Source organism: Lutra lutra, chromosome 3 (genome assembly GCF_902655055.1).
Source record: "Lutra lutra chromosome 3, mLutLut1.2, whole genome shotgun sequence".
In the NCBI taxonomy this organism is placed as follows: domain Eukaryota; kingdom Metazoa; phylum Chordata; class Mammalia; order Carnivora; family Mustelidae; genus Lutra; species Lutra lutra.
Genome location: NC_062280.1, coordinates 119,572,265 through 119,599,256, shown reverse-complemented (window position 1 = coordinate 119,599,256; position 26,992 = coordinate 119,572,265). Strand labels below are relative to the sequence as shown.

Below are 26,992 nucleotides of genomic sequence, written 5' to 3'. Positions count from 1 at the left end.
AAAGACTGTAAGGGGAAAAAAGCATTTATTTGGGATCTTGGGAATCACAGTTCAGAGGACAGAAATTAAGGCAGCAATCCAGGTTGTGCTTTAAAGACCTAGAGGAGCTTGGGATTTTTAAAGGCAAGGAGGAATTTTAGGCACGTTACATAAGTTGTTTTTTTATGATTGGTACTGGCAGGGTTTTAGTGACACTTTTCTGTACGTGATCGGTTGCTAAGATTAGTGCTAGGCAGAAAGTCCATTTGAGTCCATTCTTGCATACAGCAGATGTTCATCCAGGATGTTTGCAGTTTGGCAACAATCCAAGTTTAGCTTTTTTCTGAGGATTGAGACAGGAAATATGCATAGGCCCTACTTCTTCATTGTCCTCCCGACTCCATTTTAAGTGACTCTTTTAGCAAAACATTCCATTTTGTTGTTTTTTTATCAATAGGAAAAGGTATTGATGTCACATTTAACCAACCAATATTCCAGATTTTGTTTCATGAATTATTTAAATTCTTAAATTATAAATTTAAATTCTTCATACAAAAGAACTTAGAAGTTTCTGGGACAGAAACATTCCAAAGTAACTTTACACTAAGGAAAAAGCCATTATTTAAAAATCTGTTTTGGGGCACCTGGGTGGCTCGGTGGGTTAAAGCCTCTGCCTTCGACTCAGGTCATGATCCCGGGGTCTTGGGATCGAGCCCCGAGTCGGGCTCTCTGCTCTGCGGGGAGTCTGCTTCCTCCTCTCTCGCTCTGCCTGCCTCTCTGCCTACTTGTGATCTCTGTATGTCAAATAAATAAGTAAAAATCTTTTTTAAAAAATAAATTAATTAAAAATAAATAAATAAATAAATAAATATCTGTTTTGCAGTCCAATAAAACAATAATTTTAAATCTCTGGGTCAAATTTTACTTTACAAAATATTGATGTTTTTATCTAAGTCTTTGGTCCAAAATTCTGATTATGGACTGACAATATACAGAATATCTGGTACTAGATAGGTCCATTATGTCATACTGCCAATACACAGTGAATTTAAGTTAGAAAAAAATTCTCAGAATTTTTTTAAGTTTATTGTCATTCCACAGAATAATTTAACTGACATAATGTAGATAGACTACTGCTCTGTTCAGATACTTCATGTTTTTAATTTCTCAGGAAATGAACCCATATTTGCATAATATTGGAAAGAATTATCAAGCCAGTGTTAGTGTGAACCCAATGATTACTAATAGGCAATATGTCTGAACTCAAGAGAAGACATGGCAGATTCAGAAACTAGAAGTTCATTGTGACTTAACCAGCAATATGAGAGATGAAGGTGGGAAGGTCAACACGAGCACAGTTGTAAAGGCTTTTGTGCCATGCCAAGAACAAGAGTGACGTGAAGGCCTTGAAGCATGGGAGTAGGGTGATCATCAGATCCAGCAGCTTGGCTAAGGAAATCAAACAAAAGGCAAGGAGATCTGGTAGAGACTGTTGCATTAATAGAGAAGAAAGGATAATAATTAGACCAACGTGGTGGCAGCGGGAAACAGAAGGAAAGTGGAGGAATCCGAAGGATTACTTCGGAAAAGGGACTTAATAGTATTGGTGACTGGATGAAGAGTAAATGAGGAGAAATCTAAGCTATTGCCTGATTTCTGAGTGGAGCCAATGACACATGTGATACCTATTCACTGAACTAGAGAACACAAGAATAAGTTTAAGAAAAAAAAATTATGAATGTAGGGTGGATGTGGTCAGTGGGAGCAGAAGGCAAACTGCAGTGGGTTGAGAAGTGAGTGAGGGGTGAATGGAGAAAGAAACACAGGTAATTCTTTGAAGGAGACTAACTAGAGCAAAGGAAGAGAGGGGGCAGTAGCGGGAAGGGAATGTAAGAAAGGTTTCCCCCCATATGTTTACGTGATTTGAAGAAGGAAAGACAATGCAGGAGTGAATGGAGTCACCAGAGGAGCAAGGCCCCAGAGAAGGAAGAAATAGAGGAATATAGGTGGAATTAAGAGCACAGGTAGCCCTCAAGAGGAAAAGGGACTCCTTTCACTAGGATTAGAATAGAGATTGGGGGTGGAAAGAATGGGAATGCCTACTGTTACATTCCTAGAGTGATAGCAAGAAAATGAGAGAATTTCCTAAGCAGTGACCTCTAATTTCTCTGAGAAGTTGGGGCAAGTCATCTGCGGAGGACAAATAGAAAGCCAGTGGGATAGATTTGTAGAGAATGTAAACAAATTGAAATAGCCACCATATGAAATAAAAAAGAGAGCTCCCTGGCCTCGCAGCAGGGTGTTGGCAGGGTTGAGGATCCAGTTACAGGTGTAGACCATTAATTTCTGCTGTTGTCACTGTAGCAATTGTATGATTTTCTTCAGGCCGCCCTTGAAGAAGTCATTCAACAGCCCCAGGGAGCTGAAGCAATAGTAGCTAATTCTTGGCTTGAGTGAGGATGAAAAGGAAGGGTGGTCACCTGCATCCTGATCCTCAATGCCATCACTACATGCCTGATACTTATCTGAGTATTTCATATATATTATTTCACCTATCCTTAGTCTTCCCTTTTTACAGCTGAAATTTGATGAGATTAATAAGGTACTTGGTCCAGAGTTAAATATCTTAGAAATTCAGATCCAGGTTTCTCTTAAAAGATTTAAATGGTCACAAAGTTTCTGAAAGAATTAGTCCCACAGTTCCCTGGTAGGTGGTTAGGTACAGTGGATGCGCTTTCAAGGAACTAGCACTAGACCAGGTGACCAGAGGGATAGAAGACACATTAGGTAGATACTACCACATGTCAAGAGAAACTTACCAGTTAATGAGAGAGTATCTGGATAGATTTGTGATTTGTTTGGGTTATTGATTTTTGTGTCGGTTTGGTTGGTTTTTTACAATTCGACAAAAGACTGAAATAGCTCTTAGCCATTTAAATAAAAACTAAAGTATAATTTAAGCTCTGTCTGCTGGAATTTCAGTGTTTACTCATTGTTATGAAATCAAGAGGTCATTTAATTGTGAAAAACCCATTTCTTTCCAGGATATATATATCTCTGGGGGAAAAAAATGCTCCTCAGGTAGCTATTGGTAGCCCTTACTGATTCTCCTTCACTACCTCTATGTTTTTCGAGTCTCTCTTTTCCTTTTTTCTTTCCTTTCTCTTTAGGGTCTTTTCTTCTACATTTCTTTTCCTACTGTGTATGTTTCCCCTGTTGGCTTTCAGAGCCACACATTTTGGGAGCTTTTGTCTGCAGTGTGGGTGCCAGAGGTTGGGGTGCCTGATGTAGAGTAGGACCGTAACTCCTCAGGGATACCCGGCTTATTTGTGAGATCCCTCCTTACTGGTTCTCCTGGGGTGGGGCTTTTACAGAGACTACAGTGTGGTCCTTTTATCCTTTGTTGTGGGGAGCTCATCCGCTAGTTTTCAAATCTTTTTCGCTGAGAATTGATTGGTATGTAACTGGAGACTGTGTGTGTATGTGCCATGTTCCTAAGGTACTATAATTCTAAAATTCCAATTAGTTGAAGATGTTCTAAATTCATGAGGAGTTTTTATAAATTCAAAGATGTCTATAAGCTATGGTGTGCTAATAAATATGTTTAACAATCTGCTCTCAGGAAGAACAGCCTGATTTGTTGCATTTTGCCAATGAGTAATGTAAATACTCTACCAAGCCAATTTCAAGCTGCTGTACATGAAATAGAGGTGGGAAAACATGTGCGCAATGGATTCTCAGAGCTGTAGAAGCCAGTTCCAGCACCCTGTGACCTAAAAAAAAATTAAAAAAAAAAAAAAGAAGATAAGGAAAAGCAGATTTTTTTCCCCATTGTTCCCAATTAATCCACTAATTTATAAACTAATTTGTTCAGGATGTATCTGGTGGCTCTATTTACAACAAATTCTTCAATTGATATATTTATGTCCAGTAATCATGTTCCAGGATTTTCAAGTCATAACGAGATCTATAATTTTAGAGTTAGGAAAGATGGTTTTCCAAAAATATATTTGTGTTCTTCAGAAGTAGTATAATTAGTAAGATGAAAGTAGCTTAAACCAGACCATGTATAGTTTAACAGCAGTTAAATTTATAATATTTCAACTTCAGGGCCTGAAGAAAAAGAAAAAGGGAAGGAATGAGTTAGTAATATGTTTATATCGTATTTTCTACTTTACTAAATTTACTGTACATTCATTTGCAAGTAAAGCATTTTTTTAACAATCCTATGAAGTTGAATTTTCTCAGTACACAGTATAATAAAACTCAGTAATACTAACAAAGGACAAGGCATATCAGTAAAAGGTTTCATCGATCTATCAGCCCAAATTGGAAATGCTTCATATTTTAGGTAAACCTCTGCCTTGACTCAGAAAGACACATGGCATTGATAAATCTGTGTACCTAGTACATTCAGAAGATGTTGTAGGGAACAGATTGTTACCTATCACACAGATAGAAGCCTAAAATCAAACTCCCCCTTCATGCTTTTAAGATTTATGAGATAAATGTAGAGCTGAAATGTAGAGCTGCTTTGGTTAGGGTAGTTTTGAACAGTGGCAGTTTTTCTCCCACTGAACTGCAATAGACCCATTTTTCACCCCATGTATATAATTCCATTGAATTTTGACATGACAGATTTTTAACATGTAGAGAGGTGAATAAAGCTATCTGCAACATGTTAAAACACAGGGAGATAATAAGACTTTTCATATGACTTAGGTTATAAATAAATCATATGCAGCATATCTGAGTTCTTGTTCAAAGGAGGTTTTTTTTTAATCTGATGTCCTTTATCAGGGCGTTTTCTCAGCGAGCTGTTGTGACAGTTTGATCAGAGTGACGTGTTTTTATTTTTAAAAGAATGCTGAGTCATTTATTCATACGTTATTATCCAAATGATTATAAATATTTTTAGGTAAATCTAAGCTTTTGATGCAAAGTCGTTGACTACATTAATCAACTTTGGTATCTGAAAAATATTAGGAGCTGTTAATTATAATTAACATTCTAAAAATAGTAGCACAACTGAATGTTAAGTTTCTCTGATTATGGGTAATTTTTCTGTGTTGGGAAAAAAAATGTTATAGATGCATCAAAGCAACATTTTACATAATTTTGTAAATCTTTATCAGAATGTAGGTTGCCAAGTATAATTTGCATAAACAAATTGAGTATAAGGAGTGACAGATTGAGGCAAGTATTGGACTTAATCAGCTTCTCTGCATCCTCCACTCCCCTACCCCTTGCACAGCACTAATACTTTGTTTGACTCAACATTTCAAGAGACCAGCCAATCCAGTAGGTAGTGCTGAAGGTGCTTTGCAGTTCTATTTACAATATTAAGGTTGCATTCTACTAGCTCCTTCATCAATTTTGTATTTTAACATTTAGATTTATGGAGAATTTACAAACGGAGGTCCAAGAAATGGAATTCATTCAGTTTTCTAAAGGTTTGAGTTTCATGAGAAAAGAAGACTTTGCAGAGTGGCTGCTTTTTTTCACTAACACTGAAAATAAAGACATCTATTGGAAAAATGTAAGAGAGAAGTTGACTGCAGGAGAGGTTGGTATACCTTTTTATTATGCTTCTGGTAAAGATGAAATGATATTAGAAATATTTTATGTAATTAAATAAAGTAACTTTCAAAGTAAAAACCATGTTACGCTCTATTATTTAAGTATAAAGTCAAGGTGAGAAATGTTTTATATACTATTTTCATATCAATGAACTATTGCCTAAGATAAAATCAGTATAGCAAGTATGAGAGTTTTGCACTTCCAGTAAAGTCAGGAATAAGACAAGAATGTTCACTGTCACCACTATTACTTTTATTGTTCTTGAAATCTTAGCCAGTGCAAATTAATAGAATAAAAGAGTATAAACATTTGAAAAGAGTCACAGTTGTCTTTGTTTGCATAGATGTGATGATATACCTAGAAAACCCAAGAGATCAAATTGAAAAGCCATTAGAAACCATAAAAATTCAAGAAAGTACCTGTTATAATCCTAATGTATTAGCAGTAACTGTTCTATGTACAAATTGCAAGTTAGAAAATGTAAACGCATTAGTGTGTGTGTGTAGATATATATATATATATATATATATATATATATATATATATGAAGAAATGATTGCCAAACTACTAATAATGACTAGTATACTGTTGTGAGATTTTTGTGTGTGATTTTTTTACTTTATGTGTTGGTTTTAGTTCATTGTTCAATACATGTTTTTGGAGTGGACGTGTATTTTTATGTAATTTTTTAAAGCTATTTCTATAGTGAAGAAAAAGATAACAAAATATAATGAAGATTCCATTCATAATTATGATAGAAACACGTAACAATTAGAAATAAATTAACAACAAATATATGAAAAAGACTTTAAAGTCTTGTTGGATATAAAAGAAAACTTACCTAATTAGAGTGACATCTCCTATTATTGAATGGGAAGTTTTAGTATTATGAATATAGCAGTTCTCTCTTAGATTCATCTATAAATGTAACGGTTATTCTAGTCAGAACAGACTAGATTTGTTGCAGTTACAAATTTACCCTGAAACCTCTATGGCTAACACAAGAAAGATTTCTTTCTCAATCATGCTACATTTCCATTGTGGGCTGATAGGAGGCTCTGCATACAGTTGCTCAGGGACCCAGACTTTCCAAGCTCTGCCATCTTGGAGCTTTACCATCTGGAAAAAACATCATCTGCAGAGGCTGTGTCAGGAAAATTAAGGAGTGAGTACATTCCAGCAATTAAATGTTTTGGCCTAGAAATGTCACACTTGGCTATTGGCCAGACTAATCACATGACTGCCACATAACTACACAGAGCAAAAAGGTCTAATCTTTCATATGTGCAGGAATCAAAAGAGAGCCAGATATTGGGGTTCCAATAAAAATGCCATTGGAGGGCGCCTGGGTGGCTCAGTGGGTTAAGCCGCTGCCTTCGGCTCAGGTCATGATCCCAGAGTCCTGGGATCGAGTCCCGCATCGGGCTCGCTGCTCAGCAGGAAGCCTGCTTCCCTTCCTCTCACTCTGCCTGCCTCTCTGCCTACTTGTGATCTCTCTCTGTCAAATAAATAAATAAAATCTTTAAAAAAAAAAAATGCCACTGGATTCTCACAAGTGACCTAGACAAACCATGAAAGTTTATACAAGAAGAATGCTGAGGGGACAAGAGCTATATGGGAAATCTCTGTACCTTCCTTCAGTTTTGCTGTGAACCTGAAACTGCTTCAAAAAATTTAAGTCTTTAGGGGAGCCTGGATGGCTCAGTCTTTAAGCATCTGCCTTGGGCTCGGGTCACAATCCCAAGGTCCTGGGGTCGAGCCCCGCATCGGGCTCCCTGCTCAGCGGGAAACCTGCTTCTCCCTCTCCCACTCCTCCTGTTTGTATTCCCTCTCTTGCTGTGTCTCCCTCTGTCAAATAAATAAATAAAAGCTTTTTTAAAAAAATTAAGTCTTCAAAAAAAGAATCCTGAGATATTAATATGTATTATCAAACATTGATAATTAAAACAGCCTGTTATTGACAATGAATTTGCCTGATCTATCAACTGGACAGAATATAAAGTCCAAAAATAGACTCAAATATGCATGGAAATTTAGTATATGTAAATTCATACTGCAAATTAGTTGAGTAAACAAGGAATAATAAGTTAATAGTTAATAAGTTAATAATAGGTTAATTCACTGGTCATCTGAGGGAGAAAATGAAGGTAAACCTCTTCCTTACTCATTACCCTAAAATTCCAGATGGATCTAAGAATTAAATGTTAGAGAGAAAAATGGGGTACCTGGGTGGCTCAGTTGGTTAGGCGTCTGCCTTCTGCTCAGGTCATGATCTCAGGGTCCTGGGATTGAGCCCCACATCAGGCTCCCTGTTCAGCAGGAGTCTGCTTGTCCCTCTTTCTCTGCCTCTCCCCACTTGCTCATGCTCTCTCTCTCTCTCTCTCTCTCTCTCTCAAAAATAAATAAAATCTTAGAAAAAAGAGAGAAAAATGAAACTGAGTGTGTTTAGAAGAAAACTGGGAAGCAGTCATCTTAGAGTGGGATATACATATCTTTCTAGGCAAAACTCAGAAGGCTCTCAAGGAAAATTGGTGAAATTGCTACCTAAAAGTTAAAATTCTACTGCTTTCCCTCATTCCTCCCCCGCAAAGTTATAATCCAAGTGAAAAGAAAAAATAATAATAATAACAAAATGGTGAGAGGAGGAATATTTGCATTACATGTAATAGGCCCATTTCTTTATAATGAGATCTTAAAAATCAAGAACTTTGAAGGCACCTGGGTGGCTCAGTCATTTAAGTGTCTGACTCTTGATTTTGGCTCAGGTCATGATCTCTTGGTCATGAGATATCCCCATATTGGGCTCTGCACTGGGTATGGAACCTGCTTGGAGTTTTCTCTCTCCCTCTCCCTTTGCTCCTTCCCCCTCAAAAATTTGTTTTAAAATCAAGAACTTTGAAGGGTCTTACAAAAAAAAAAAAAGAACTTTAAAGGGTCTCACATTTTGCCCTATTTAATATATAATAGGATCCTAAAAATCAACGTGTTAATAACTTAAAGTATCTGAGGTTTTATCTATTTGGAAATTAGCCTGCGCCATTTCATGGATGCTGACAAAAGACACATGCTTGGGTCATAGAGAAAAAAACTTTATTATTCATAGCATAGCAATAGCTGAGCATCATGTTTATGTCTTCCTCCTCATCTCCCAAGTCCTACAGAGACCACGTTGGGGGGCCCTGTTGGATGCTGCCCATGCACATAGCCAAGAAAGCTCATCTTCAGGAATCTGAATCTTTTATAATGGGCAGTGAGCAAAACTGTCCTCTGCTTCCAAACGAGACATTGTCAATATTCAAGGCTGTTCACTAGACAAACGTCCTTGGAAAGATAGTCTGGAATAAAAAGGTGGTTGGAGCCTCTCTTTAAAAGATGTGCAGAAACATGAGAGGCCCATGGAGACTTGTCTCCCAGCAATAAGTCACATAACAGCTCATTAAAAATCTGGGCAAAGGACATAAAAAAGACACAAGAAGAGAAATCCACGAATGACTAGTAAGACCATAAAACTGAAAAGTGTTTCACATCATTCACAATTCAAGACATACAGATTCAAACATTGATGGCATACCATTTTTCACTTATCGGTGAAAGAAAAATCAGAAAGATTGCACCCAGTGACGGCTTTGAGATTATGATGCAGAGAAACAGCCACTCTTATTTGTGTTAGTAAGATCTGTTGTTAAAAGTATAAAGTAAGTGGGGTGGGGACTGCCTGGGTGGCTCAGTTGGTTAAGCGTCTGAGTCTAGATTTCAGTTCAGGTCATGATCTCAGGGTCCTGGGATCAAGCCCTGCTTCAGTCTCTGCACTCAGTGGGGAGTCTGCTTGAGGATTCTTTCCTTCTCTGTCTCTGCCCCCACTCTCTCAAATAAATAAATCTTTTTTTAAGTATAAAACAAGGTATAGAAATATGCAAAGAGGATGCTTCCATTGTGTAAAACGGGTGTGTGTGTGTGTGTGTGTGTGTGTGTGTGTTCTTTTATATGAGTAGAATATTTCTGGAAGGACACACAAAGAATTCGCTTCGCCTGTGGGGAAGGGAACTGAAGGTCAAAGGAAGAAAGAAAACTTTATTTTTTATCTATAATATTGCTAGATTTTTTTTTTACCATGTGTATATGTTACGTCTTCAAAAACTTACTTAAAATTTTAAAAGTAAAAATTCCTCAGTGAAACCTGAATAAGACCACAGATAAACAGAGAACATGATCCTGAAGGTCCTTACAAAGAGAAATGTTTTCAATCAGGGAAGAATTTATTTTCAAATTAAGAATTTTCATACTTTGTTTACTTTTTCAACAGAAAAACTAGTTTTTCTAACTTATTTTTTGTTTTGTTTTTATGTGCATAGGTTTTAAAGTCAGATGAATCAAGGTTCAAATCCCAGTGTTCCATTTAGTAGACCTTGAACAAATTACTTAATTCCTGAAAGGTTACTTACCTAAGGCTCAGAGAGGGTAAGACCATGCACATAGTAAATGGCAGAACTGAAGTTTCAACATTGGTTCCTCTAACTCCAAAACCCAGTGCTCTTACTCAGTGCTGTGTCCATTGATAAAGCAGAAAAGGAAGGAGGCGGACCACTTAACAGAATGTATTAGTTTCCTTAGGCTGCTATAACAAAATACTACAGCCTGGATGGCTTAAACAACAAATTTATTTTCTCACATTCTGGAGCCTGGAAATCCAAGATCAGGTGCTGGCAAGTTGGTTTTGGGTGAAGTCTCTCCTCCCAGTTTGCAGACCACTGCCTTCTCACTGTGTCCTCACATGGCCTATCCTCTGTGCTTACACCCAGAGTGAGAGAGCTCTGGTGTCTCTTCCTCATTTTATTGGGACACTAGTCCTTATCAGATTAGGGTTCTATCCTTATGACTTCATTTAACCTTCATTGCCTCCCTAACAACCCTGTCTCCAAATACAATCATGTTGGGTGTTAGGGCTCAACCTATGAGTTTTGAGAAGACAGAATCCAGTCTGTACCACAGGGTCACTCCAGGTCTTGCCCTGCTCCAGGAGACCTTTCACCCACTGTGCAGTCTACACAACCATTCACTGTGTGCCCATTCTCTTCAATAGGCTTTTTGAGAAAGCTATAAAAGTTCATAAGCGTTATTATAGAAACAGGACTTAGGCTTATATGCTAAGATTATTTAATGTATTTACAAAATTGTAATTAAAATTCACTTTTGTTATTTTATTAGAGCATTAGTTTGGATGAGTTCAAATCATTTTGTCATTTTACAACTCACTTGGAAGACTTTGCTATTGCTATGCAGATGTTCAGTTTAGCTCATCGTCCTGTCAGATTGGGTAAGTTACATGACTTAATTTAATTTTTATCATCTATAAACAGTATCAGTCTCTTCTTCAACTAGAACATACCAATCAGGGAGCCATTTATCAATAAAAGAGTTTATTTGCCTTTTAATTCTTTGTGGTTACTCTAGACTTACAACATTGACTCTCACATTTAACTATTACTTTATTTGCTTTTACTTTCCTTATTTTCCCCTAAGAAGGAAAAGGGAATATTTAAGTACCTTCTTTAAAACATCAATTAAGGGGCACCTCGGTGGCTCAGTCAGTTAAGTGTCTGTCTTCAACTCAGGTCATGATTCCAGGGTCCTGGGGATGGAGCCCTGAGTTGGATTCCCTGCTCAGTGGAGAGCCTGCTTCTCCCTCTCTCATTCTCTGCCACTCTGCCTACTTGTGCTCACTCTCTCTCTCTCTCTCTGTCAAATAAATAAAATCTTTAAAAATAAATAATAAATAAATTTTTTAAAATTAAAATAGCCTTCTTCTCTTTCAGTTACTTTCATGACATTTCTCAGCCAAATTTGTTATTTCAGTATGTTCTTACTGAGTATTTTTGGTTTTGTTTTACGTCCCATTAATGAATACTTTTAGGGTTTTGTTTTGTTTTGTTTTGTTTTTTGCTTCTCAAATAATAAAATTTGGATTAATTCCACTTAGACTATTTCACATGTTTGATGAGTTCTTTTATGTTTGCTTTCAGCGGAGTTTAAGAGGGCCGTGAAAGTAGCAACAGGACAGGAGCTCTCCAACAATATTTTGGACACCGTCTTCAAGATCTTTGATGTGGATGGTGATGAATGTCTTAGTCATGGAGAGTTTCTCGGGGTTTTAAAAAACAGGATGCATCGAGGTTTATGGGTAAAAATTTTGAGTTTTTAAATAATTACATGTTTACATGTAATTAAATGAATGGTATTTCGCCTAGAATTTAGACGAACCTATAGTCTTAAATGGAGGTTTTATCATTTATAAAGAGATTATAAGCTATGAACACAACACTGAGATATCTCCTACAGATGGGATCCAGTATTTTTCTTTGCCTTTTTTTTTTTTTTTAATCTGAGTCTAATCAGAAACCACTATTCAGAAATCATGGGCTAGAATTTTGCTTTGGGCTCTGTAGTTGAACACACCTAAATTCGAATCCCAACTCTGTCACTTATGAACTGCCTAATCTTGCAAAGCCACTTAATTTTTCAGAGCCTCACATTCCTCATCTGTGTAGAATGAGGAAACTAACAGAATTTACCAGAAAAAAATTTTTGTGAGAATTAAGTATAAAATACTTAGTATAGTGCCTGAGACACTTGAAGTAAATGTTAGCCATTCAAATTCATATATTGGTCTGTGGGACAAATTAAGCTTAAAATTTTGTTTAAAGCAGTCTGCAGGTTGAAAACAACAGTGGAAAGAGAACTATGTGATAAGTAGGTCGTTAGGCCAGAAGAAAGGAAAATGAGGGATAGAATATGGTAGGTTCATAAACAAATCTGTTTATTTACAACTCAAAACACCTTTGTTTTCCTCTCACAAACATTTGTGGAAAAATGAGCAAATATAATTTCTGTTAGCAAACATGTTTTATAAGCTTTGTAGTCATACAGTACCTCATAGTTAATGATCATACCCCTGGAAATTAAACCAGCCTTTGCAGTTAACAGTTTAATATACTAAGGAACCCCTTTGCCATTTCTCAAGAGACATTAAATAGAAGACCTGTAAATCGATCAGAAAAAAATAAATTTTTTCTGATTCTTTTATATTTATATATATATATGTGTGTGTGTGTGTATATATATATATATATATATATATATATATATATAAAATAATCTAAAGTAAACTTTTGCTTCCATTTGACAGATTTCCTGTAATGCTATGTTCTTGTGGTGACCAGGATACAAATGTTTTCTAACCTTTACTTTCTTGTTTAACTGAGAGAAATAATACCCATACAGAACTTTTTAATTCACAGAGCACTTAGGTGAATTATATTATTTCTTCTTAAGGGTTTGTATCAAATATATTGTTTCATTTTAACTTCAGCAAGGTTAAATCAAAGTTTTAGGCTTTTAATTTTTATTCCACATAGCTAAATGAAGTTCACCATAAAAAGGGAAACATAAAATATTATTAAGTATTATGAAATGATTACATTTTAAACCAATATGTGAAAGAAGATCACCCAAAGTCTTCATTATCTTCTTAAGGAGGAAGCTCCAATCGGGTATGTATAATCAGCCTCCATTCCCTAGTTCCCCCGAGGATATTCCTACATCACATTCACTTTTTTGTCTTTTGTCCTGTTGTACTTTTGTCCTGTCCTGTCCTGTTGTTGCACTTATTTTTTACAACATAATCCACCTCAAGTACTTTTTGGAGGCATGCGGGAAATAATAACAGAGCTCATGTGAAATCATGTTTAACACTGAAGAGAATGATCTCTACTTTTACTTCTGGTTAACAGGTACCACAACAACAAAGTGTACAAGAATACTGGAAATGTGTAAAAAAAGAGAGCATTAAAGGAGTAAAAGAAGTCTGGAAACAAGCTGGACGAAATCTCTTTTAGAAAAAGATAATCTGGGAATCCTATTGCGCCAGATGTCAGAATTGGGAATTTGTCTAAAATACTAGAGTTTGTCTTCTTGATTTTCTTTGTAATATAAAGATGCCTTGTATTTCTGAATCAATAGTTTCTTAATAAAATTTTGTTAAAGAACTTAGTAAAAGTAGATACTGGATTCTGTCAGAAGGCCTAGAATTGAAGCAATGCTTTGTACTTTGATAAGACGGAAAACGTAATTATTCACTGATTTCTTAGACACAGTAGTACAACGTGCTTTTTGGAAGGGTGTCACCTTAGTACTTACAGAAAAAAATACTTGGTACATAAGGTCAATATCAAGTCCAGGAGTCCTGATGTTCCCAGTAGGGCAAATTAAATTAATTTATTAAATTAATTTCTCGAGTTTTCTTATCTGTGTTCTCATATCTCATAAGCTTCTTGTGTATTTTATTACAGTTAGCTGTATATTAGTTGTCTTTTAAATGTGTAAATGTCAATATCTTATGTAGAAATAAAATATTTACTCAGATACAAAAATTACATGTGTTTTTTAAAGCTTTTTTTTATAAACGTAAATTCTCTCATTAGTATTGACAACCTTGACCACCTCATTGGTGTTCTTAAAAACCAGTTCTTAAAAACCAGTGTAACTGGTGGGGTGCCTGACTGGCTCAGTTGGTGGAGCATGCAACTCTTGATCTTGGGGTTGTGGGTTTGAGCCCCACACTAGGTGTAGAGATTACTTAAAAATAAATTTTTTTTTAAAAAGTAGTGGGGAAAAAAAAAAAGTAGTGGGGCACCTGGGTAGCTCAGTTGGTCGAATGTCCGACTGTTGATCTCAGCTCAGGTCTTGCTCTCAGGGCCATAAGTTCAAGGCCCATGTTGGGCTCTACACTGAGCTTGGAGCCTACTTAAAAAAATAAATAAATAAAGGCAAACAAATAAACTACTGTGATTGGGGAATCTTGATCGCAAGATCTGGGTCTCATGGGATATATTGGGTGGTAGGTAAATGTTTAAAATGGCACTAAAAATTAATTGGCATTAAATATAAAATGCTGTTAATAAAATGGCACTTTTAACACAGTAAGTGAAAATTATTTTTTAAAAATATGCTTCTCGGGCACGTGGGTGGCTCAGTGGGTTAAGCCTCTGCTTTCGGCTCAGGTCATGATCTCAGGGTCCTCAGATCGAGTCCCGCATCGGGCTCTCTGCTCAGCAGGGAGCCTGCTTCCTTCTCTCTCTCTGCCTGCCTCTCTGCCTACTTGTGATCTCTGTCAAATAAATAAATAAAATCTTTTTTAAAATAAAAATAAAAATATGCTATTCAAACAAGAATATTGCAAATATTTAAAACACATTCCATTTCTTGTTAAATGGCTGATTCTGAGACTGGAGCAGGAAAAGTACAAGATGAGCCTGAAAGTAAAGAAGTACTCAAAAAACAATGAGGACTTATCAAAAGGACAAGAGCCAACTTCAAGGGGCTCTCTCTGGCCAAATCTGGTACAATTTGAGTATCAAAGTAATTAATGCCACTAATGGATCATAACCTATTGAATAAATTAACAATCAGGGAGCTTAACACTGATAATTAACTAATTGATTAATGGGACAAGAGAGACCGCTCCCTGACAGCTGCTACATGGAAGACTCTTGTACAATTAATGCTTAAGAACGACAAATGGTAAAAGCTTTTGTCCAATTATTATAAAAAAAATTAATTTTGCTGCTGATTAGGAAACATAAATTTGTTCTCATTATTCTAGAAATAACTAATTTTTGTATTTCTTTACTGTAAAACCAAACCACGAGAAAAGATAAGTAGTGCAAATAGAGGATTTGCATCTCGGTCAATAGCCATAAAAATTCTATCTGACTCTCTCCTACCTGACTGCCCAGCTGTCCTTATGGGTAAAGATTAGGGGTATAAAAGTCAAAACCTAGAATAGTTTCTAGTGTTTTCACGGTGTCAATTTTTCCAGCTTCTGCCTGGCACTGGCTCCCTCTGACCACTTTGCACAGCATCCCATGAATACTGTGCTCCAGCCCTGTAGGACTTCTGGCCCTTCCCCACATACACCCATGCTTTTCATTTCCATGTTTCCCTACCTCCAAGCCTTTACACACACCAGCTTCACCTGATGGCAATGCTTTTCACTCTCCTGTCGTTGTGGCAAAGCTTTAGAAATCCACTTTCTGATTACATATCAAATATGTCTCTGCTAAACTGTTAAGTCAGGATTAGGAACAGTGCCTTAGTCATCTATATATTTTATATAAAATTTTATGTAATTAAATTTTATGTTTATATGTTATATATGATTTATATTTTATATATACATTAAAATATAAAATTTATGTAATTTATAAAATTTAATAACATATAAAATATATGTTAAAGACAATATATACAAAATTTTAAAATTTTAAATCTACCTGGCTTATAGAAGTCATCCAACAAATATCTTTATAAAGGAAGGAAAAGGAGAAAGGGACAGAGAAGGAGAAAGGCAAGGAGTGGGAAAGAAATAGGGAAGGGTGGCTTTTAACATCAGTCAATAAGTATGCAAACAAGAACCTTCTAGGTTGCCAAACAAAATGGTGAATTAAGATAAATGGTCACTGTTGTCACAGAACATATAGTCTAAAAGTAGAGACTGAAAATTAACCAGGAAACTTTATTTTAAGATTTTATTCATTTGGGGGCGCCTGGGTGGCTCAGCGGGTTAAAGCCTCTGCCTTTGGCTCAGGTCATGGTCCCAGAGTCCTGGGATCAAGCCCCACATCGGGCTCTCTGCTCAGCGGGGAGCCTGCTTCCTCCTCTCTCTCTGCCTGCCTCTCTGCCTACTTGTGATCTCTGTCTGTCAAATAAAAAAATAAAATCTTTAAAAAAAAAAAAAGATTTTATTCATTTGTTGGGGTGCCTGGGTGGCTCAGTGGGTTGGGCCTCTGCCTTTGGCTCAGGTCATGATCTCAGGATCCTGGGATGGAACCCCACATCGGGCTCTCTGCTCAGTGGGGAGCCTGCTTCCCCCTCTCTCTCTGCCTGCCTCTCTGCCTACTTGTGATCGCTCTCTGTCAAATAAATAAAATCTTTTTTAAAAAGATTTTATTCATTTGTTCATTTATTTGAGAGACCACGAGTAGGGGAAGGGAAAGAGGGAGAAGCAGACTCCCCACTGAGCAAGGAGCCTGACATGGGACTCCATCCCGGACTAGGATCACAACCTGAGCCCAAAGCAGAGTCATCCAGGTGCCTCTAACCAGAAAACTTTTTAAATATAACATTTTTAACAATAAAGCAGTGTTAGAGAACAGAGGAGTAGACTTTCTTAAAACGAGTTTTCGGGGATGGGATTGAGGAGACAGTTCAATTTTTCCAAGACAAAAGGAAATATTCTACAACTGAGAAAAGTCCAAAAAATGAATAATTCATTTTCATCATTATTGTATGATTGCTGCAAACAAGTTGATCCCATTTGAAAAGAAGATGGATGAAATATTTGTATCAAATAAGCAAACTGGGTTTGCTAGTGTCTCCTCTCAGGACTGTGAAAAGAGTCACCGTGAAAGCAGCTGCACTTCCTAATCTGAACTCAATCTTCAGTCCTTTCCTTTCCTGTGATTTTATTGAATAAATGATCATTGAGTCCGCTAATATTTTGGTGGTTACCTTGTATTCCTCTGCTTATCTGGAAGGCAGGAGGGTGGCAGTTGTCCTTTCCTGAGCCCTGCCTCCACCTCTTTTCTTCTTGTCCACTCCCTTAGGGATCTCATGCACACCTCTGGCTTCTGTTCCCTCCTCTGAATTCCTGCCCCCATCACCTTCTGGATGTCTCCATTTTGTTGGCTCAACCTGTCCAAAACTGACCTGATCATCTCCCCATTCTTTTCCGAAACCTTGCTTCTTCATATGTGCTCCTTTTTTTCAGTGAGTGTCTCTCAATAGAGAGCCAAACCAGGAACAAAGCAGTTGTCCTAGACTCTTACTTACTCCTTTATTCCTCCATATTGAATGAAACCCTCTCAATTCTACTTCCTCAAAATCTCCCAGACTTGTTCTCCACCTTCCAGCCCCATTGCCACTGCCTTAGTTCAAGCCCTTAGATCACCACAACAGAATGCTGGTGCCCTCCAGGGCTGGCCCCCACTAACAGCACAATGATTAAGCATCCACACTAGTGTTAGACTACTGGATTCAATCTCAACTCCATCACTTAACAACTCTCTAATCTTTGGCGAAGTATTTAAATTTTATGTGCCCATTTCCTCATCTAAAAAGTGGGAATGATCAGAATTCCAATGTAATACTGTGTTATGAGGATTAAATGAGACATACATAAAATGCATGGGAGCAAATTGTGTTAAATTACTGTTGTTGACGTCTTTCAAATCTGCCTTCACTCCAAATTTTTCTTTTTTTTTTTAAGATTTATTTATTTTAGAAAGAGGGAGTGAATGAGCAGAGGGAACAGAGGGAGAAAGAGAGGGAGAGAGGGAACCTCCAGCAGACTCCACAGAGTGCAGAACTCATCGTGGGGCTCAATCCCATGATCCTTAGATCCTGAGTTGAGCCAAAATCAAGAGTCGGACACTTAACCAACTAAGCCATCCATATGCCTCACAACAGATTAATTATTTTAAAACAAATCCGATCATGCCACCACTACTGACAATCCCATGATACTACAGTCACTGCAAAATAAAATTCAACTCCTACATGCTCTTGCCCCCCACCTACCTCTCACCTCATCTCCTGACCCTCCCCCATACACCTTACACCAAAATTACTTTCTAGCTCCCCAACTGTCCATGTTCTCACTCTCCAAGTATTTGGACTTGCTAGTGCTCTGGGAGAGGTTCCTACCTGACTAACTTCCTCAAGTACTTCTTCATTTGTGAAGTTTCCCATTTTTCTTCCTGCTTTTCCCTCAAACTCATTTAGGCATTCCCCCTCTCAGCTCCCTCAGTGTCTTTTTTCCACCTCTTTCAAACTTCACCAAGAATACTGGAATTTTTCATCTGCCTCTCTCACTCAAATAATAGCTCATTAAGAACAAGGACCTATCATTCTTTTATCACCATCTCCCCAGCATCCATCAAAGAGTTGGTTGCTCAAAAAATATGTGGGAAATACAGAGTAAAAAAGGGAAAGGAGGGAGGCAGAAAGGGAGGAAGAAAAAATGAGACAAGTAATATCCCTATATGTGCATGAATTTTCCTGATACTTCAGCTTTTCTGTCACAGGTCTGGGCAGGAAAAAGAAAAGACTCTCTCAGGAGCTGTCTTCTCAGAACTGTAAGACAGCTCTGCTTTGGCCTCTGCCTTGAACGTAGAGGACAAGTGAAAGAATCTGGCCAGGGGCTCTGCTATGGTTGGAAGACAGAACAGGTGCTAGAGACAGAAACAAAGTTGAAGTGCCGACCCGAAAGTTAGAAAGAAATAGGTTTACCCTCTGGGAGTTAAATCATATAAACAAAACATAATGTAGAGAGTGATGTCAAGGAATATAGCAGAGTAGGAAACTAAGAATCTATCCCTCCACATAAACTACCTATTGAACTGACAGGAACTGTCTAAAGTTACTATTTTAGAACTCTGGAGCTTAGTAGAAGAGGTTCAGCACGTGGGAGAACTCAGTGAAGAGGCGGGTAAATTTTGGTGAATTTGAGCCTTTTGCAAGGTTACAGTCTCCAGCCCAGTAGCAAGCAGCTGTGGACATAGCTTACATTTCAGGTGTTACTTACTAGACTCAGGGTGGGCAAAAAGAACATTGTACTGATAGCTGATGGCTGCTTTTGCTCACTGAAGGACCAGCACAGAGATCAGCCATGTTTGAACACCCACTTCCTACGAGTAGCTTCCCAGCTACAGGGGATTTAAAGAGACAAGACCTTTTTCTCCTTATATAAGGAAATCTTTGTCAGGTCAGTGGCTGGCCACAGAGAAAATTGAAAACTTCAGGAACCACAAAACAAGAAATACATGCTTTTTAAAAATAGTTTGGAAAAGCCAAGAGGATGGATCTACCCACAAAAAAAGTAAAAACAAGCAATCCCAGAGGAATGGAAGAATTAGGTTTCTAGAGCTCCTACAGCATATACCTATAATGTTGAGTTCTCAACTAAAAACTATGGAATTTGCTTTGTATATTCCATACATATGGAATTACAAATTCAAATTACATTTGTAATTCCATATACAAAGCAACAGGCAAGTATGATTCATTCATAGGAAAAAAAGTATTTCACAGATACCATCCCTGAAACAGCTCAGATATTGGAATTAATAGTCAAAGACACTAAATTAACTGCCTTAAATATGTTCAATGAGCTAAAGACAACCATGGACAAGGACTAAAGGAAATCAGGAAAATGATGTCTGAACAAAATGAGAATGTCAATAAAGAAATTATGAAAAGTAATCAAAGAGATCACTAGAGGGATTCAGCAGCAGATGGATCTGAGTGATTAAAAAAGAAATGTTTGCTAACTAGTAACCAGAGAAATGCAAATTAAAACAAGATACCAATTTATACCTTATCAGATTGGCAAAAAATAGGAATCTGATAATACCCAGTGTTCATGTGGACATGGAGCAACAGAATCCCTCCCTCAAGTGCTACCAGTCAGAAACAATCTGACAGTCTTTAGTGAAATTAAGTAGATGTTCACCCCGTGACTCAGAAGTCTCCCTCTTGGACAGATGCCCTCAGAGAAATGAGCACAAATCTACAAGAGGGCATGTCCAAAGATGTTCATCCCAGCATTAACTGTAGTAGTGGGAAGTTGGAGGAACACAGTGTCCATCACGAAGAGATGCATAAGTAAAATGTGGTGAGTGCATGCTTAGGAATACTAGGTAGAACAGAGAGCTATAAACCAGAACAACATGGATATATCTGCAAAATATAATATTGAGCTTAAAACATAAAAAAACAAATAAGATTGACAACAAATACAATTTACCCAAATTTAAAATATAAGAATGACAATACTGGCAGAGGGTGGATGTGGGAGAATGGCTGGGGAAAAGGAATAATGGGAAAACAAATTAATAAAAATCTTAAAAAATAAATAAAATGAGAGGCATTGCTTAGACCAATAATGATGGTGTGCCTCAAAATAAGATGTATGACTAACTCAACACTATGCACCTGAGGTCCAATATAAAACAAAAATATAGAATCGCCACCATGGATGCCTAGGTTGCTGAATCTGTGAAGCATCAGCCTTCTGCTCAGGTCATGATCCCATGGTGCTGGGATCGAGTCCTGCATTGGACTCCTTGTTCAGTGGGGAATCTGCTTCTCCTTCCGCCTGTCACTCCCCTTCTTGTGCTCTCTCTCTCTCTCGCTCTCTCTCCCAGTCTCTCTCTTTGACAAATAAGTAAATAAAATCTTAAAAAAAAAAAAAGAAGAAGAAGAAGAATCATCACCTAAAGGATCTGAGGTAGGCAGCATCACCTAGTAAAATGGCTTCATATTATAATTTAATAGAATATATTAGTATACCCAAAGAAAATTTTCTCTCAGGGTTATATGCTGGACTTCTCTTTAGAAACCACAAAAGCAAGAAGAGAATGGGCTAAAAGACTTGTAAGAGTTGGAAAGAAAAAACCACCAATCTAGAATTCTGTATCTAGCAAAGACATCCTTTGAAGGTGAAGCTGACGAACAAAGATTCTCAAACAAAAATTGAGGGAATTTGTTGCCAGTGTACCAGCTTTGCATTAAATGTTAAAAGAAATCCTTCAGAAAGAAAGAAAATTATGGAGGTCAGAAACTTGGCTCTACATAGAGGGACAGCACTAGAGAAGGTATAGATGAAGTTTTTTTTTTTCTTATTCTTCATTGATCTAACAGATCTAATTGTTTGCTCGAATAATAACAGCAACAATGTCTTGGGTGATTTGTGATCACCAGCTTGTGGATAAGTGAAATGAATGACAGCAATGCTGTAATCGCTGGACATGAGAAAGGAATTGGCAACACCCTATTGTAACGTCCTTGCAGGACCCAGCAGCAGTCTGTGAAGTGTATAGTGTTCTTTGACATGGGGGACATGTATCAGTTGAATGTATATTGAAAACTATGGTAACCACCAAAAAAATAAATAACCCATTTAGGTAACTTTCAAAGGCTTCCCCTAACAGTAAAATATAAACTGCTACCATGGTCCCAAGGCTCTTCCTCCCCTTCCTTCTGAAATCTCTCAACTCTATCTCCTATTGCTCTCCTTCTTGCTCCACCATTGTGCCATTTTGTTTCTCCTGGAACCGCCCCTACCTTCCCAGGCTCACTCCTGCCTGAAGCTGTTTGCTCCTGCTCTTCACTTGCCCTATACTGTTCTGACTCTGGGTCTTCCATGGGACTCACTCTTCCATTTGCTGCTCTCTGCTCAAACCATTCTTTTTTTTCTTTTCTTTCTTTCTTTCTTTTTTTTTTCTTAGATTTCATTTATTTATTTGAGAGAGAGATAGCAATAGAGAACACAAGCAGGCAGTGTGGGAGAGAAGGATAAGTGGGCTCCCTGGCTGAGCAGGGAGTCCACCTAGGGGTTCTATCCCAGGACCGCAGGATCATGACCTAAGCCAAAGGCAGATGCTTAACTGACGGAGCCACCCAGGTGCCCCTGCTCAAACTATTCTTATCAAAGAGACTCTCACAGACCAATGCCCATCCTCTTGTGATGTCCAATCACTCTCCCTCTTCTTACTCTATTTTTTCTCTGTCTATCCTCTTAGAATTTCTGTTTCATTAGAGTAGGGAATTTTTTTTACTCACCATTTTTCTTAATTCTCATTTAATACTTAAAACAACACCTGGCACATAATTGATGCTCAACAAATATTTTTGAATCACTCAATAAATATTTCAGAAAGAGCTATGGACCAGCTATGAAAGCATAGAAAAGACATTACAGAAATAAGCAACCTGGGAATACCTGGGTAGCTCAGTCATTTAAGAGTCTGCATTCAGCTCAGGTCATGATCCCAGGAATCTGGGCTGGAGCCTCATATCAGGCTCCCTGCTCAGTGGGGAGCCTGCTTCTCCCTCTCCCTCTGCCTGCAGCTCCCCCTCTGTGTCAAACAAAATCTTAAAAAAAAAAAAAAAAAAAAAAAAAAAAGGAATAAAGCAATGCAATGCAGAACTTTCCAGAGAGAAGGAGGCTGATCACTGAAGCATCCTTCTTCTGAGACAGATCGATCCCTATTAAAAGATGAGCACATCAAGCTACCAGAACCTATGGTTATCAAACCCTCTGATCACATAGTTAGTGCCCCCTGTTCTGATTTTATGCTCACCAAACAACCTTCTGACAATCTGGTTCCATCTTGTCTGCTTACAGGGATGAAAAACTCTGGTCAGCGGGTGCCTGGGTGGCCCAGTCGGTTAAGAATCTGCTTTCAGCTCAGGTCATGATCCCGAGGATGGGATGAGCCTGCATTGGGCTCCCTGCTCAGAAGGGTGCCTGCTTCTCCCTTTCCCTGCTTGTGTTCTCGCCTGCTATCTCTCTCTCAAATAAATAAATAAAATCTTAAAAAAAAAAAAGAAAAAGAAAGAAAGAAAAGAAGGGAGGGAGGGAGGGAGGGAAGAAGGAAGGAAGGAAGGAAGGAAGGAAGGAAGGAAGGAAGGAAGGAAGGAAAAAACGATCCAACTCTGATCAGACCAGTCTTTCCTGACCATCCTATGACCTTGCTGTGGTCCTTCCCATGTGTATTCATTAGGACTCTCGGACACAAACAGTAGAAAGCTAGTCTGAAATAGGTTAAACAAAAGAAGAATTTAATGAAAGCACATAGAGGTGTCTCACATAGTCAAACCTTGGGAAGGTCAGAGGAGCTGCTGGAACTTAAAAAAAACTCCACCGAAGGACTTGAAAACCACTAGTACTTTCATAACCCTTTGCTCGGCTCTGCTTATGTATCCATTTCATTTTCTTCCACTGCGCATGCACCAGAGAAGGACCAATGCTGCTCTCTGTGAAATTCAGAAACTCCTGGGAAAGGTGCTGATTGGCTGACCCTCTGGCTCGGTTCCATCCTAGACCAATCAACTGCAGCCAGGAAGGTGGGGTCTGTACGAACATGGCAGCTTCTGGGAGTCTGCGTGGTTGGAAGGCGGCCTTTTCTAAAAGGGGTTACTGCTTTCAGAAGAGTGTGAAAGTATGGGGCAGACGCACAGTAGATTCTTTCTCCTCAAGTTGAAATTCTATAAGCTAAAACCAGTTTCGGACTCTAGAGGCATGCAGGGCATACTAGTACTCCATGCTGGAGGAGCAGGGTGAAACTTACAAATAAGTTTTAGGGAAACTTTCAAGAAATTGGCTGTCTGGCCAAAAAAAAGATACAGTTGAGCAAGTTACTCCAAAAGTTCAATATACTTAACCCTTTTTCACCAATACATTTCACAATAGCATGCAATAAATGAAGAGCTGTGTATAAGGTTTTAATCTGATTTGTATGTCTGATTTTTTTCCTCCTCTTGGTAGGGTATGTTTTATACTTTTGTATGGGGCCAAGAGGTGAAATAGTAGGAAATTTTGGGTAAGCAGAGAGCAGGCAGCTAGGCCTTCAGCTCCCAGCCCTTTCAGTCCTTGGGTCTTCCTTTCTAAGCCCTCAGGTATCCCATATTTCAATAGAAGCACTAGTGCCTGGAATCCTTCTCTTTATGATATGTGAAAACTTTCTCCAGACTGCAGCCTCTCTGCCAACATTGTTCCAACGAAAAGCAGAACCAATATCAACAAATCACATGTTGAACAGCTGAGCTGAACGCCACCTTTAGAGAGTTAACTCCACATTCTCTCCCCTCTCCTCATAAGTGGCAGATATTTACCTCAAAACTGTAATGGTTAAAAGATGTTACCTGGGAACTGGAAGACAAACTAGAAAATCGGAGTTTGATGCAAATAAGAAAACAGGCAAACAGATAAAGGCAGCACAGGACAGGAGGGGTTAGGTTTTGTTTAGTGGAAATTACCTGTGCTCAAAAGCTGGGGTGCAAATCAACACCAATACCACCCCAATATCAAAAGGATGAAATGTAAAAAAAGAAGAAGAAGAAGAAGAAGGAGGAGGAGGAGGAGGAGGAGGAGGAGGAGGAGGAGGAGGAGGAGGAGCAGGAGGAGGAGGAGGAGAAGAAGAAGAAGAAGTGAGAAAATTTTAAAGAGTCCTTGGAGAGAGCAAAATGGAGTCTCTCATGTCAAGTGGGAGCCTGTGTCAAACAATGACACAAGCACTTAAGGAGTTATCGACAGGACCAGCATCAGATGACACCCCAGAACTGATACGAATAGAACCAAAGGTCTGCAGAGACCCCAAACTGATGAAATCCCTTTAAAAAGGGGAGGATTTTGGCAGCAAACTGTCAGACTCTTCAGGCCTGAGCCCTCTATGTCTGACCACTTAAAAAAGGCGACCACTACGGATCTGGGAACAGAACCGGGAGTCTTCCCTGCTTGAACATCATAAGCAGTAGGAGTTGACCGGGACCACACCAAAGCCTTATCTCAGCTCTGCGCCCCCAGACTGACTTCACATTTAGTTCCTTAACTTCCTGCACCCTTCTGTTAGCTTATTCGTTGTGTGGCTTATCTTCCGTCCTCCTCTGTGTGCTGCGTAAGAAGCCAAGTTTAATCACATGGTGAAATGTCATTGAGTCTGGAATCCTGAACCTGCTTTATCATTGTGATTTAACTTCGCTTTACGATTGAATAAAGCTGACATTGTGGAAAGACACAATCCGTGTGCATGCCTTCACACCGTGCTCAGGACAATCCCGCAAATCATTTGTAGTAGCTCTAGAATTCATTTAAAATCATTTAAAAAAAAAAAAAAAAAAAAGAAACAAACAAACAAACAAAAAAAAAAACTAAATATGAATATTCCACAAGATGGCAGTCTTGCTTTTCCGAAATGTTTTATCTGCCTTGAGCACCAAGCATGATCTTTAATAGAAAAAACAAGCAAATGTACGGAAAATTACAGAACATTTCAAAGAGGACTTCCTTACTGAAGGAGAAGCACTGTAGGAGACTTTGGACTGACTTTGGACTGACTTTGGACCGACACGCCTAAACTAAATATTTACCAGGTCTTAGAGAAATAAATACAGTGAGTTACCATATTTACCACTAACATGTGCTGTTTGTGATAGGTTACATTCAGGAGGAAGAAAATTAATCTCTGGAATCACTAGGTGACACTTTGTAATTGGGCAGGTTATTTCTTCAGCAGCCTTAGACTCAAACCTTTACTGAGACCTGCTCTGTTTGATGCACTTAGCTAGGTGCTAGTTCTCCTTCTATAAGAGTTTTCTTTCCAAAAAGATGGAAACGGGAGAAAATATCTTGCTTATAACATTGATACCACCTAGATTTACATAATATTTAGATCCTCAATATTGCAGAAAAAAAAAGTATTAATTAATAACTCCATTATTGTTTGCAGAACGTCATAAAGCTTTCCCCAACTACAAAATTTTAGAAACCAAAGAGTACTAAAGGGATGCTCATTGCAGCATCATTTCAAATGAGAAAAATTGGGCCCCCAACTTGAATATACAGTGCCATGAAAATGAATTAATATACCGTGCTACAGTTGTACCATGGAATTCTAGGCGGCTGTCAAAATGAGGAATGAATCAAATGAAGTTACACGATTCTGCTGGTCACTAAGCTATTATTGTCTCTCAGCTCCAATCCCTCCCCTCCATATGCTCTGCTCTCTGATGCTGGGCAGACACTGCAAAGCCTGTTTCCCCTTTGTTGGGAGGCTCTGCAAGGCTGTCCTGGTTGTGTTCCCACAGTCACAGCCTCTGCCCTGGCAGCGGTCGGTACCAGGCTCCGGCTTTTGTTGTGATTGTTTTGGACCTTCCAGAACCAAGCTCACTGTGTCCTAGAGGATGAGCACTGACTGGCAGGTGCCCCCTCCCTGAGCAGGACAGGGCCTTTTCCCTGAAGCTTCCAGACTCTGAGACCCCTAACCTCTTCCCTTTGTGCCCCTGGTCTTAGGAGCGGTAGCTTTTGGTACAGGTACTTTCTCTGTGTCGCCCTTTGCTTTTTTAGTTCTCTAACACTTGTTTGACCCATTCCTTAACATTACCTTTTCTCTGTTGAAATACTGAAAAACCAGAACTGACATCATGACTACATAGCAGGAATTACAGATAATAATATAGATAGACGATACATAGAAAGATAGATGGGGGCGCCTGGGTGGCTCAGTGGGTTAAGCCGCTGCCTTCGGCTCAGGTCATGATCTCAGGTCCTGGGTTCGAGCCCCACATCGGGCTTTCTGCTCAGCAAGGAGCCTGCTTCCTCCTCTCTCTCTGCCTGCCTCTCTGCTTACTTGTGATTTCTCTCTGTCAAATAAATAAATAAAATCTAAAAAAAAAAAAAGAAAGATAGATGGGTTCACATATACATATTAGAATATATGTGCTTATATACATATGTGTATATACATACAAGAATATATGTACTTTGTTTTACATATGCTACATATATACCCACAGGCATACATTGTGCTTAAAATTT

The 26,992-nt window shown here is 38.3% G+C and overlaps 1 protein-coding gene across 2 annotated transcripts in view; it reads left to right on the top strand.

Annotated features, from left to right (window-relative positions):
• The window catches only part of MICU2 (mitochondrial calcium uptake 2), a 151,277-nt gene extending 137,292 nt beyond the window's left edge, over positions 1-13,985 (top strand). For both annotated transcript variants that reach the window (XM_047722901.1, XM_047722900.1), the window contains 4 exons: positions 5,374-5,545; positions 10,765-10,873; positions 11,580-11,737; positions 13,347-13,985. In XM_047722901.1, coding sequence (XP_047578857.1) covers positions 5,374-5,545; positions 10,765-10,873; positions 11,580-11,737; positions 13,347-13,451 — 544 coding nt within the window. In that variant the 3' untranslated portion in view covers positions 13,452-13,985. The remainder of the gene's footprint in view (positions 1-5,373; positions 5,546-10,764; positions 10,874-11,579; positions 11,738-13,346) is intronic.
• The last annotated feature ends 13,007 nt before the right edge of the window (positions 13,986-26,992 follow it).